This window comes from Cupressus sempervirens, chromosome 8 (genome assembly GCF_028749045.1).
Source record: "Cupressus sempervirens isolate cs-2001-9-10 chromosome 8, ASM2874904v1, whole genome shotgun sequence".
In the NCBI taxonomy this organism is placed as follows: domain Eukaryota; kingdom Viridiplantae; phylum Streptophyta; class Pinopsida; order Cupressales; family Cupressaceae; genus Cupressus; species Cupressus sempervirens.
Window position 1 is genome coordinate 807,192,872 of NC_143125.1, and position 15,540 is coordinate 807,208,411.

The window sequence follows — 15,540 nt, forward strand, 5'->3', positions numbered from 1 at the left end:
CTGACATAAGCTTTTAGATTAGACATGTGCATATCAGTAATTTTCTAGTTGCTCAAGACCTGACAATTGAATTAGAGAATAATCTCATAGCGGCCAAAAAATGCAAAAGAGATATTCAAAGTGGAGCATCTTCAAGCTTGATCTCTAGTGTAACTAACAATATTGAAGCAATGCTTTATAAACTCTCCAATGAGATGATTGCCATGAAGAGGCAAATGGGCAAACCTAGACCTTCACTCCAACAACCATATCATGATATTCCTCAAAGGCAACACAAAGGTAGGCCATATCAATTACTACCTACTCAATAGAAACTCGCTATCGAGACAACTCCCAAGAAACAAAATATGTGCATTTTTCATCTATGAGTTGATCATGATGGTGATTCCTATCCATAAATGAATAAATATAATTAGCTTAATACTTCTAATTAGCTAACCATCAAGTATCCTAAAAGTGAAGATGATTTTTCTATAGCTCACTACTTCTAATGAGCTAACCATCGAGTATCCTAAAAGTGAAGACAATTCTACTCCACAAGGCAACTCTAGAACATTCTTTTTGGAGTATGCATCTGATTTGGAAGTTGGATGTGACTGTTTTGCCACCCTAGATGGAATTCAAATGACTATGGCTTCAAGAAGTCAAAGAGAGAAGAATCTAGTGAACTTTGCTCCCTCCTGGAACATAGCCATTGGCTCTTCACTAGTTGCAGTGGGAGCATCTACTTCTTCATCTTGGAGGAAAGAGCAATCAAAATCTAAACCAAATGGTAAGCCTCATTCCTCATTTGATATTATACAATATTGTATGGATGTGTGTATCCAGGTGTCTCCTCCTAACTATCTCAAAGCTCATCCCGCTGAGTTACATGAGCTGGTAGATTGTTGTAAAAGTGATGCCAATACTAGAACTCAGCCTAATGTTAACCCTACCATAAGCAGTGACCAAGCTCAATTGGATAGTGGCCCACTAGCTAATGAAGAGCCTGTTTTTCCTATGCTCTTCAAAGAGGGAGAAGCATCAGTCCTAGCCACCTCCCCTGGTCAAAAGTCGGATCCCTTTTCTGTGTCCTTGTATGTGAATGACCATAAGTTTAGTAACTACATTAATGATTCAGGTGCTTTTGATAATGTTATTCCTTCTTCATGCTTTATTGACCCCAAATATTGTAGTGATACCAAATCTTGAACAAGATGCCTAAATTTAATATATTCAAAAAGAGAATGCTTATTGCTATAATGAAAATGACATAGAAACTCATCATGAAGAGGCCTTTGATTCTTTTAAAAATGTCTATAAGGAAAGTGAATCTTACTATCATATAAATAAGTCTCCAAATATTCTCTTAAAGCCAAATCCAAATGGTCATTAGAAGGTGTAACTACAAATGGTGTTGGTAAAAAAATGTCTAAATGAGGTTTTTGTTGTGATGAAGGACTAGAAGAATAAAAAGCAGTGGTCTAAGGTATAAATCCTAGACCATGTATTGTAACTTATGTAGGAGGGTCTATAGGGATTTTTATACCTTGTTGATAATTAACATCAAGACCTTGTTCACTATAACCTTGTTGAGTAGCAATTTCATAACCCACTTTGTAATTAGCCTTTAATGTTGATGGAAGGTACTCATCTTGATCTTTATGAAATTTTGTGGTACAAAGAGGAACTATTCCTATATATATTTAGGTGGAGAAGAAGAAAATGATTTATCAAGATCTTCATGTCTACTTTGTTTTTTCCTTAGAGATAACTCATCAATAAAATATTGAACATGAGGATTATGAATAGTGCTTTGATAAAAAGAGGAATGCTTAATGTCATCTGAAGTAGACATACTAGCTTCCTTAAGACTATCTATTAAGATGAATTAAGGAGGAGAGGATCTAGGTCTCACTAATATGGGATTTATAGGAGTGAATCTATATCCCCATGATTAATAGGCATTGCAGCAAATGATTAAACTTGTTTATGTGCTAGTGTCATCTTTAGGGGCATCAACATATTCCATTTATTTTTATCTAACAGCATAATAAGAAAACTACACAATCTATTGAGAAAGGTCCTAAAATATTCTTTATAAATAAGAAATGTAATAGTATATGCAAGAACACCATGAGAAAATATAAATATTATAGAATACAAGAAAGTACTCTTAATTCTATGTGATTGGTAAAGATAATTACTAAGAAGAATTGTAACAATATTAGAACACCAATCTAAATTAGTAAACTCTTTATTAAAATTGTAATGTACCTAAAATAGATCTAAGGATGCAATGTAGAAGATTTAAGACCACAAATAGATTAACAATTATACAAGTGAGATTCACCACAATTGCAAAGTAAACTGAAATTTACACAAAAATACATATGAAAGATCTAATAACCAAAATAAATCATTAAAATTCAAAAGCACTTTTAAATAGCCTTTCAATTATTTAAAATTATAAAACTCTGCTTACTAACTTTGCAGGAGTGAGGTGGTCTTACGACGTCAGTAGTAGCCTGTTAAGTGATGGCAAAAATGTTGACAACTTCAGTGTCATGTGGAATCTAGATTTATACAGCAAGTCTGGTAAGTCCAGTCTATACAAGACTTGTAATATTTCTATGAAAAGTCTGTTAGTGCGTAGATATAGTTATCCTCACATTTAACTCAGCCCATGTTAGAATTTTAATATTTTTTTAAAAAGTCAGTCGGTGTGTGGTCAATTTAATATCCAATATTTCTGTTAAGAGACTATAAGTGCATTGAAATTATTTAACATTGCATTTATTCTAGTCAATACACTACTAATATTTCTATGAAAAGTCTGAGAGTGTATCTAAGTCCAGCGAATAGAAGATTTCAAACAAAAATTATAAAAAGATTTTGAGTGTATTAAAAATAAAATTTATTTTTAATTCAATCAAACATAAAAACAAAAGATTAGTATTTTTTTTTAATGAATCTCACATTTAGCGGAGTCAATATTAAAATTTGTCATATCTATTATACCATGCTGACATGCTATGGCAGAAATTAAAAAATTTATGATTTTAAATTCAGACAATATAAAACTAAAATTTCTACTATTTATTTTTATGAAAATTATGTGTATGCATTGAAATTTTTAACTTCACATTTAGTCAAGTCAATATCTAACTTGTCATATCAGCTGTACCATACTGACATACAATTACAAGAACTAAAAGTTTAACCTCACTTTTAATCGAGTCAATACAAAACTTTAAATATTTCTACCAACTAATATTTCTACTATTTATTTCTATGAAAATTATTTGTATGTATTGAAATTTTTAACTTCACATTTAGTCAAGTCAATATCAAATTTTTCATATCAACTATATCATACTGACATGGTATGACAAAAATTGAAAGTTTAGTCTCACTTTTAATCCAATCAACGCAAAACTTTTAATATTTCTTCCAAAATCCTGTGCTTGTGTTGAAATTTTTAACCTCACAATTGCTCTAGTCAAAATCCAATTTGTCATATCAGTTATACCATGCTGGCATGCTATGGGAAAACTTAAAAATTTTAGCTTCATTTTTATCCAATCAAGAGTTTCTAGAGTTAATGATCTTACAGAGATGCATGATTAGTGGATGATCCGATCCGACAACATCCTCATTCTAGCCATCGAAGAGTTGGATAATGTAACTGAAGCTATGAAGCATACAGAAAAAAGTTAGTAACTCCTAAGAAAGCATGATGATTCTGATGTCTACCATTTCCCCTCTTCTCTTTTCTAATTTTAGTCATTCTTGGCATTTTGCTAAATCTTTGGACAATGATTTATGTCCTATTTTTAGTCTTTCTATTCAAAGATTGTCTACAAAGAAATTATCCAATGTAACCAACCATTTTGAGGAGGGCTATAAATGTAACCTTTAAGATGTAAATATGATCAGGAAAATTTACTTTGGGCAAACCCTTGTAGCGGGGGCTACTGTGTGAGAAGACTCTGAGTTCATTTTAAGTTTAGTTGTTCATTTAGTTTAAGTGGAATTTATGGAATGTATGTGTTAATGCTGAAAGTTGAATGGATGAGAATAAACTTGGCTTTATTTTAATCATTTCAATAGATTGTATGCTTTACTTTCTTCAGTGTAAGCATGTATTTTGTTCATTGCAATTTGTGTGTTTAGTTTAGTTCTCTGCATAAAGAAGTTGGAGATTTGTGTGGGAGCAGCTAAGGAACAGATAATTCGAGTATTGTTGAAAAGCATTGGCTAACTTTGTAATATGGGAATTACTAATTTTACTATCTTTCCTCTCTTCCTGTTGTCATAGTTAGTTCTGCATGTTTCCATTCCTCCACATTATTAGGTTTGAGTAGATTGCATATTGCGAGATAATCTCCCGTCTTTGCCTAGGTTGTTTAAAGTGTTGAGCAACTTGGTTTTTTCCTTTTCTTCTCTTTGGTTAAGAGCATACCCCCAAACTTGAAAGACAAATTCATTGCATATCTTGCAGTCATAATGTAGTTGTACTTTTCAATTCAGGGGTCATTGACATTACTACATTGACCCATTCTATTGTTAAGTTTTTTTGTTTTCCATAAGACTTTGGAAAAGAAAAGAGTCAAGGTGTAAACCAATATATCAAGAAAGATAAATTGTTAACCAATAGTTTTTAGCGACTCTATTAGGGACTTACTCATATGTCCTATGTTCTCTTGAGTAGACCTATATGTGGCCTTACTAAGAAACTTAGATATTATCTCTATGGCACTCAACTAATTGAGTCATATATAAAAACTCTTAGGGAGAAATGGTGTTTCCTCATGAGGGACAAATTTCATTAGTGCAACCTAACCTCAATTTCTAGGATGAGCAAGAGGCTATAATAAATTAGTTGAATACACTTGCCTAGAAAAGTTGAAAGTCCCTAGATCAATATAGAAGAGTAAGCTTCACCCTTGAAAGAGAGGAAGCCAATGTTGAATATTGGGAGGGAGTATTATATTAAGAGAAGTGCACCTATTGTGAAATGAAAAAGTTCATCCTAGATTCTACATATACCTACAACGCTCATGATATGGGGCAAGTTGAGCCTGTGCTTGAAGAATTGTAGAAAGTTGATCTCCATATATTGGAAGATCCTATAGGAAGAGGAAGAACATGCTCTCAGGATCTAGTGTATGAAGGTATTTTTGGTGCTCTATTTTTTCCTCCTTGTCCTATTGCCCAAATACGCAACCATTCCTCTATGACTCCTATTTTATGCACTCCAATCCTATCTACTTGCAATGCCCTTACACTTCACGGAGTAGCCACCCCTACTATTGTTACCTTTCAAGATGTACCTATTATTTTTCCTACCTCAATGGTTGTGCCATGTGGTAATGCCATTGGCCCACTCCAATTAGTAGCTAACAATGATCTACCTAGAGCCTAAAGAAAGAACTTTCCTAAATTCAATGGTGATGGGAAGGTCTTTGCCAATGAGCACATTGTAGCTTTTTTCACTCCATGCAATATTGTTTGTCCTTAGCATGAGGATGTAGTAGTAAGGATGTTTGTGGAGACTTTGGTTGAGAATGTTGCTGACTAGTTTCAACACCTCCCTATTGGAAGTATCACAAGTTGGAATGATATGCAAACTCAACCTAAAGTGTGCTATAAAAGTACTAAAGATGAGCACACTCTATTGACTCAACTTACCCAGATCAAAAAGGAGTCAAGTATTCCCATCAGAGTTTATAGTTCTAGATTCAATAAGCTGGTCAATAGAATCCTTGCTGCAAGTAGGCCTACTATTTATAACTAGAAGATGTTCTTCATTAGTTCCATGTCCCCTAACATAAGCTTTCAGATCAGACATGCACATGTTGCTAATTTGCTAGTTGCTCAAAAACTTGATAATTGAATTAGAAGATGATCTCATAATGGCCAGGAAATGGAAAAGAGAGACTCAAAGTTGGGCATCTTCAAGCTCGATCCTTATTGTAACTAACAATATTGAAGCAACGCTTCAGAAACTCTCCAATAAGAGGATTGCCATGAAGAGGCAAATGGGTAAACTCAGGCCTTCACTCCAACAACCATATGATATTCCTTGAAGGAAACACGATGGTAGATCATATCAATTACTATCTACTCAATAGAAGCTTGCTATCGAGGCACCTCCCAAGAAGCAAAACATGTGCATTTTTCATCTATGAGCTAATCATGATGGTGATTCTTGTCTAGAAATGAATAAATATAAGTAGCTTACTACTTCTAATGAGCTAACCATCAAGTATCCTAAAAGTGAAGATGATTTTGCTGCAACTCACTACTTCTAATGAGCTAACCATCGAGTATCCTGAAAGTGAAGACGATTTTACTCCACATGGCAACTCTGGAACATTCTTTTTGGAGTATGAATCAAATTTTGAAGTTGGAGGTGATTGTTTTGCCAACCTAGATGGAATTCAGATGACTACAGCTACAAGAAGTCAAAGAGAGAAGAATCTAGTGAACTTTATTCCCTCTCGAAACTCACCCACTAGCTCTTCACCAGTTGTAGTGGGAGCATCTACTTCTTCATCTTGGAGGAAAGAGAAATCAAAATCTAAACCAAGTGGTAAGCCTCATTCCTCATTTGATATTATACAATATTGTAAGGATGTGTGTATCTAGGTGTCTCCTCTTGAGTATCTCAAAACTTATCTTGCTAAGTTACAAAAGTTTGTAGATTGTTGTAAAAGTGATGCCAATACCAAAACTCAATCTAATGTTAACTCTACCATAAGCAATGACCAACCTCAATAGGATAGTGGCCCACTAGCTAATGAAGAGCTTGTTTTGCCTATGCTCTTCAAAGAGGGAGAAGTATTAGTCCTAGCCATCTCCCTTGGTCAAAAGTTGGATCCCTTCTATGTGTCCTTGTATGTGAATGGCCATAAGCTTAGTAACTACATTAATGATTCATGTGTTTTTGATAATGTCATTCCTTCTTCAAGCATTATTGACCCCAAATATTGTAGTGATACCAAATCTTGAACAAGTTGCCTAAATTTAATATATTCAAAAAGAGAATGCTTATTACTATAATGAAAATTACATAGAAACTCATCATGAAGAGGCCTTTGATTCTTTTAAAAATATCTATAAGGAAAGTGAATCTTATTATCATATACATAAGTCTCTAAATAGTCTCTTAAAGCCAAATCCAAATGGTCATTAGAAGGAGGTGTAACTACAAATGGTGTTGGTAAACGAATGTTTAAATGAGGTTTTTGTTGTGATGAAGGACTAGAAGAATAAAAAGTAGTGAACTAAGGTATAAATGTTAGACCATGTCTTGTAACTTATGTAGGAGGATCTATAGGGATTTGTATACCTTGTTGATAATTAATATCAAGACCTTATTCACTATAACCTCGTTGAGTAGTGATTTCATAACCCACATTGTAATTATCCTTTAATGTTGATGGAAGGTATTCATCTTGATAAGTTATGAAATTTTGTGGTACAAAGAGGAACTATTCCTATATATATTTAGGTGAAGAAGAAGAAAATGATTTATCAAGATCTTCATGTCTTTTAATTTTATCCTCGGAGATAAATCATCAATAAAATATTGAACATGAGGATTACGAATAATGCTTTGATAAAAAGACGAATGTTTAAGATCATATGAAGTAGATATACTAGCTTCCTTAAGACTATCCATTAAGATGAATTAAGGAGGAGAGGATCTAGGTCTCACTAATATGGGATTGGTAGGAGTGAATCTATATCCTCATGATTAATAGGCATTGTAGCAAAGGATTAAGCTTATTTATATGCTAGTGTCATCTTTAGGGTCATCAACATATTCTATTATTTTTTATCTAACATAATAAGAAAACCACACAATCTATTGATAAAGGTCCTGAAATATTCTTTATAAATAAGAAATGTGTCTAAAAGACTCATAACACTATATGCAAGAACACCATGAGAAAATATAAATATTATAGAATACAAGAAAGTACTATTAACCCTAGGTGATTGGTAAAGATAAGTACTAAGAAGAATTGTAACAATATTAGAACACCAATCTAAATTAGTAAACTCCTTATTAAAAATGTAATGTACCTAAATTAGATCTAAGGATGCAATATAGAAGATTTAAAGCCAAAAATAGATTAGAAATTATAAGTGAGATTATGTACAAAGCAAACTGAAATTTACATAAAAATACATATGAAAGATCTAATTACAAAAATAATAAATCATTAAAATTCAAAAGTACTTTTAAATAGCCTTTCAATTATTTAAAACTATACAACTCTGCATACTAACTTTGGAGGAGTACGGTGGTATTATGACATCGGTAGTAGCTATTCAAAACTTCAAAATTTGAATAGTTTTCTATAAAAAAATTCCACTGCAAATCTAAATCTAATCAATAGGAAAATTGGATCTTTTGTACATCTAAATTGTTATGTGATGGCAAAAATGTTGACGACTTCAGTGTCATGTGGAATCTAGTTTTATACGGCAAGTCTGGGAAGTCCAGTTAATACAAGACTAGTATTAATTCTATGAAAAGTCTATTAGTGCGTAGATATGTTAGATTTTTAATATCTTTTTAAAAAGTCGGTGTGTAAAAATAGTTGGCCTCGTATGACGTTCTTGGTCAATTTAATATTCAACATTTCTGTGAAGGGACTGTAAGTGCATTGAAATTCTTAACATTACATTTATTGCAGTCAAAACAATACTTCTAATATTTCTATGAAAAGTCTGAGAGTATCTAATATTTCCATGAAAAGTCTGAGAGTGTATCTAAGTCCAGTGAATAAAAGATTTTTAAAATATTTATAAAAAGGCTGTGAGTGCATTAAAAACAAATTTTATTTTAAATTCAATCAAATATTTAAAAAATTAGTATTTAATTTTATGAATCTCACATTTAATTGAGTCAAAATTAAATATGTCATATCTATTATACCATGCTGACATGTTATAGCTGGAATTGAAACTTTTTCACATCATTTTTAATCCAGACAATATAAAACTAAAATTTCTAATATTTATTTTTATGAAAATTATGTGTATGAATTGAAATTTTTAGTCTTGCATTTAGTCAAGTCAATATCGAATTTGTCATATCAGCTATACCATACTGACATGCCATGACAAGAACTGAAAGTTTTAACCTCACTTTTAATCTAGTCAATACAAAACTTTTAATATCAGCTATACCATACTAACATGAGCTATGACAAGAACTAAAAGTTTTAACCTCACTTTTAATCCAGTTAATACAAAAAATTAATATTTCTACAAAAATCCTATGCTTGCATTGAAATTTTTAACCTCACATTTTCTCTAGTCAAAATCTAATTTTTCATATCAGCTATACCATGGCATGCTATGGCCAAACATAAAATGTTTAGCTTCACTTTTATCCAGTCAATATAAAATTCTGCCTGCATTGAAATTTTTAACCTCACATTTAGTGGATTCAATACCAAATTTGTCATATCAGCTATACCATTGTGGCATGTTATGGTGTCTATTAAAATTTTCAATTTCACTTTTAATCTAGTCAATACAAAACTTCTAGTATTCTTATGAAAAACTTCTAGTATTTCCATGAAAAGCCTGTGACTACATTGAAATTTTGAACCTCACATTTAGTCAAGTCAATACCAAAGTCTGTAAGTGCTTTGAAATTGTTAGCTCATATTTGAAGTCTGTGAGTGCAACTTCTAGTATTTCCATTGAAATCCTGTGAATACATTGAAATTTTGAACCTCACATTTAGTCAAGTCAATACCAAAGTCTGTAAGTGCTTTGAAATTGTTAGCTCATATTTGAAGTCTCTGAGTGCAACTTCTAGTATTTCCATTGAAATCCTGTGAATACATTGAAATTTTGAACCTCACATTTAGTCAAGTCAATACCAAAGTCTGTAAGTGCTTTGAAATTGTTAGCTCATATTTGAAGTCTGTGAGTGTAACTTCTAGTATTTTCATGAAAATCGTGTGAATACATTGAAATTTTGAACCTCATATTTAGTCAAGTCAATACCAAAGTCTGTAAGTGCTTTGAAATTGTTAGCTCATATTTGAAGTCTGTGAGTGCAACTTCTAGTATTTCCATGAAAATCTTGTGAATACATTGAAATTTTGAACCTCATATTTAGTCAAGTCAATACCAAAGTCGATAAGTGCTTTGAAATTGTTACCTCATATTTGAAGTCTGTGAGTGCTTTGAAATTTCAGTGAATACAAGAATTGCCATATTTCTAGGAAAAGTCAGCTAGTGGATTGACACACTGTTGATCTATGATTGTCATATCATTGGACTGTTTAAACACCAAACACTAAGACTTGATTCTTAGACTAAAAGTATTAAATACTTAAAGTTGACCTTTTTATTTCCAAACTTAATTTTTCCATATTTAAGAATGAGCATCTATTGTTAGCCGGCCAAGTCACTTGAGTGCAAAAGGTGGCCATGGCCAAGCTATTTTTGTTTGCTTTTGTTCTCTTGTTTCTTGTATGCTCCTGCTGTGGATGTATTGAGATGGAAGATATAGCTCTTGTTCAATTAAAAGCCGGCCTCATTTACTCTTCTGATTCATCTTTGAGTTCGTGGGAGAAGGGGGAAGATTGTTGCCTCTGGTACGGCATATCCTGCCACAACACCACCCACCATGTAGTTTCTGTTGAAATTATGATCTCAGCTGAAGGGGGAGTCATATCTGAGGGCTTGTGCACCCTCACTTCTCTTGCAACCTTAGATCTCTTTGGCAATGGATTAACAGGGACTATTCCCAACTGCCTAGGTAAACTCTCTTCTCTCAGAAGACTAGATTTATCTTGGAATAGTTTGAGTGGGAACATTCCATTGTCCTTTGCAAACATGTCTTCTCTCAATGTGCTATCTCTTGCAACCTTAGATCTCTCTGGCAATGGATTAACAGGGACTATTCCCAACTGCCTAGGTAAACTCTCTTCTCTCAGAAGACTAGATTTATCTTGGAATAGTTTGAGTGGGAACATTCCATTGTCCTTTGCAAACATGTCTTCTCTCAATGTGCTATCTCTTAATAACAATCAACTTACAGGAGCCATTCCTTCTTTTCTCTCTAATCTCTCTTCCCTAACTAGTTTAACTCTCTTTTATAATCAATTGACAGGAAGCATTCCCTCTTCTCTCTCTTATTTGTGTTCTTTAATCAACTTAGATCTATCTTATAATCAACTTACAGGAAACATTCCATCTTCTCTCTCTAATCTATCTTCTCTAGATAACTTAGATCTCTCGTATAATCAACTCACAGGAAGCATTCCCTCTTCTCTCTCTAACTTATCTTGTCTAACTAAGCTAATTCTTTCTAAGAATCAACTGAGTGGTCATATCCCAGAGTCCTTGAGCAATATCCAGTCATTGGAAGACTTGCATTTGTCATCCAACAAGCTAAATGGAACTCTTCCCTCATTTTCAAACCTCTCCTCACTAATAGCCCTCCTAGCTGAGAGGAATTCATTCAGTTTGAGGAACTCGTCTGAGGAGCTACCCACTTCACTAAAGTTACTCTATCTCACATTGAATGGCAATCAGATAATTTCAGAAGTCTTCTTTCACAAACTTAACGAATTAAAGGAACTAAGCCTGTCCAATTGTGTAATTAACATCAGCACTACATGGATTCCCTCATTCCAATTGTTGTATTTGAGCTTGATATCATGTAACATAAATGGTCAAATCCCATTATGGATTTCGACTCAATTCTTACTTAACCAGTTGGAGTTAGTTGACAATAATTTGGTTGGAGAAATTCCCTATTGGCTAGAGGATATGAGTCTTCAGTACATCAATCTGACAAAAAATCAGCTGCAAGGTCGCCTATTGCTAAATACTTCAGCTTGGAAAGACTTGGAGGGTGTGGATGTGTCTAACAATGCATTGAGTGGACAAATACCATCAATTTGGCCATCTGATATACAAGTGTTGTTACTCAACAACAATTCACTGACGGGCCATATTCCTCCAAGATTGCAAGGTTGCTCTTCATTGCACATATTAAATTTTGCAAATAATCATTTGAATGGAATCATCCCTGCAGGCTTAGCCAATTGTTCTCAGCTCCGGGTCTTGAATTTGGGGGATAATTATTTGAGGGGAATGATCCCATCCGATTTGGGAAAGTTACGTCAGCTTCAGTCACTAGTGATGAAGAATAACAAGGTGAGTGGATCACTCCCTCCTTCCATATCAAATTTCACAAAATTATATTTTCTGGATATTGGGCAAAACTTATTGAAAGGTCAGATTCCAAAGTCAATAGGGAATGTTTCAGAGCTCCGAGTGCTAGCAATGAGCAAGAATAGGTTTGAAGGTAGTATTCCTGCAGAAATTGCACATCTCAAACACCTTCAAATCTTAGACCTTTCTTCAAATTGTCTATCAGGGCTTATACCTCATGACATTTTCAATTTACAAGCAATGATGATAGAGCCACAGCAAGAATTTAGTGTGGTAACAAATTTCACAAATGGTGCTTACTTGTACAGGTTTCTTGATCCCAGTTACATGTATGAGAATGGATTGAATATGGCTTCTAAAGGAATAGACCAAAAGTATGCATATATTTTTCCCACCATGGCATCCATAGACCTCTCAGACAATAAATTGAATGGGATTCTTCCTTCTGATTTGGGAAAGTTGAAGGGCTTGAAGTTGTTCAATCTTTCCATGAACTATCTCAATGGTACTATTCCAAATAGTATTGTTCAAATGACTTGGTTGGAATCATTAGATCTTTCAAGAAATTATTTTTCTGGACAAATTCCTCCAGATCTTGGTTCTTTAAGCTATTTAGGAGCCCTCGATTTTTCTAACAATAATCTTTCAGGAATCATACCACAAGGAGGTCACATGACAACATTTGCTAGATCGTCATTTTCAAATAATCCAAATTTATATGGATGTCCACTTCCAAAGAAATGCACTTGGCCAGAATTTGCTCCAGCTCCTCCTGCCATTTTTGCATCTACTAATGAAGAAGAAGAAAGTGAGAACAATTTGTGGTATTGGATAGGAGTGGGTCTATCATATGGAGTGGGTTTTGCAGCAGTTGTGGTATTAATTGTATCAAAAAGGAAATGGGGACATCGGTACTTCAAGGGAGTTGATTTAGTCTTGAAATTTTTTCTCCCATGGATCCGTAAGTTGACATTATGAAAATTGGTTTGTACTGTTTGGACAGTTGAATATATATTGTTTAGAGTGCATGTGACTTATCATTTATTCAAATAAAATTTGTTTTGAACTTTATCTTTTTAGTATCTATTTTGTAGGTCTTGGACTTATTATAAAGATTTCTAATGTATATTAATGATCTTTAGTTTGAGTGGAATTATTGTAATTTTTTATTATTATATTGCTAATAATTATAAAGGTATTGAATGACCATTACCAAATAAAATAACTGTGTGATTTAATTTTTTGGTCTTCAATTCAAATCAATTGTAGTCATTAACTTATTTCACATTTTTTTCTTTCTGTCTATAATTTCATAGATGCATTGCAATAAAAGTCTATGTTGTATTGTTAAACAAAGTTATTAATAAGAAATACTTTTAAACAAGAATGCGTAATATTTGGTTGTAGTTAAGGATTTTTCATTATTTACAAGATACCATTTTTAAATGTAAATATTATAAGTGGTGCTTCTCAATATATTAGTAATTCACATGAAATATTTTACATATTTAGTCTATTTTAAATAAGTATAAATCATTAGAATTTGATTATGGCTAGATTTTAACAAATTTCTTTCCTTAAAATTTTGATAATTACATGCTTCATCCTTTGCAGATCTTAAAAATAACATGTGGTCTAAAAATAAACCACTCAATTATGATTAATTATATTTTATAAACCAAATCCTATTGAAAATGATTAAGCTTTTAAAATAGAATTTCATATCTAAAATTCAGATTTTAAGATTTTCTAAATGTTAAAAAATGTAGACTAAGAGATGTACTATTTGTAATAAAATAAATCATCTTTTTATTCATCAAGAATTAATAAGTAGGAGATAATTTCCACAGCAAGTCAAATTGTGATATTAATATCAGGATTTAACTGTGTGATTGTAATATCAGGAAGTCCCAGTGATTCACCCCTCTGAGCATCATCTAGATCCAATGAGTGCTAAGTGTTCCATTTATTATCATAAGAGATGGATTCATGTTGAATCACTACTCATGAAACATGGGTCAATGAATTTGATTCAAAATCATACAGCTAAATCCTGATATTAATATCACATCAAGAATTACTTGAAAATGAATAGATATTTTATGTAAAACAAATGTATCAATTGAAAAATAACTAATTCAAAACTATATATCACTACATAAATGAGATGCTAGTCAATGTCTAAATTATACCAAAGCCAAACTATCTCACAGTGTACCCTCTTAACCATGATCATGATACGATAAGGGAGAAAAATATGCAGTTTGGTAAACAGTTTCTAGGTTTAATAATCATGTAATGACATATGGTCTTCTATCATCCTACCCAAGCATCTAAAGGATAATTTTGTTTATTCTTCTCCAGGCTTACTTTCATTTCATTGCATTTCTTTTAACAATTGTAAAGAATAACTAAAACCAGGGATATGCATCGAGAGCTTACTTCAGAAGAAGGAGGTTATCTACGAATTCTTGGCAGTTGTTCTCAAGCACTATTCAAGATGAGAATCTTAGCCAAATATTCAAAACCCCTTCCTTCCACTTCAAGAAAGTGTGAAAACGATCTTTGAAGATATGAAATTTTATTCGCTCAAGCGAGGAGAGTTATTTCTTGAACACATTGTCAATACTGAGAGGGGGTGAATCAACTTAAATCAAAATCATACAAGTGTAAATAAATAATTTCAATATATTCACCACATGAAACATCAAGGAAGTAATGAACATAACTAACAAAACATGAACAATTTTATGAACAATAACTACAGTTCAATCACTTTTCCATAATGATGATTCTCTAATGTATATAGTCGGATTGAAAAGCATGATGGGAGTTTATATTGTGCAAGACTTTGCAACTTGTTGCTAATACAATAATGAATTAAACAGATAGGAGCCCACTTCAGTCAACTTGCAAATTAAGGCTCACTATCAAAGTAAATAGTATTACAAAGAACTTGTACATTCAAGATACACTGTCTTAGGAATAAGGTATTGGTTCCTAAAATCACAGATTAGTATGGACTTCTTAATTAGCTTTAGCCAACCAACAAGAATTACCAAATTCTCCTACAATTTAGGTTTTGCTAAACATCAGCAGATGAACCTTCACCTCTATCTCAATCTATTTGTTGGAGGCTTTTATATAAAAATTTAACTCTTTTGTGATCTCTTCAAGATGGAAATGGTTCTCGAAAGGTTGATTAATTGTGAACACTTGTAATCTTTATGAAAATAACTTAATATAATGGGAATTACTTTGTTGTGAATGTATGTTGTGAGTGTAAATATAATCAACTGAGACTACTCTGGGATTAATTGATTATAATATCTTAAT

The 15,540-nt window shown here is 32.7% G+C and overlaps 1 protein-coding gene across 1 annotated transcript; it reads left to right on the top strand.

Moving 5' to 3' along the window:
• The first annotated feature begins 10,397 nt into the window (after window positions 1-10,397).
• Window positions 10,398-13,230, top strand: LOC149544858 (uncharacterized). The gene has a single exon (XM_089795429.1). It carries the CDS (start codon window positions 10,450-10,452, stop codon window positions 13,180-13,182), a length of 2,733 nt encoding a protein of 910 aa, XP_089651555.1. The 5' UTR covers window positions 10,398-10,449; the 3' UTR covers window positions 13,183-13,230.
• Window positions 13,231-15,540: the final 2,310 nt, after the last annotated feature.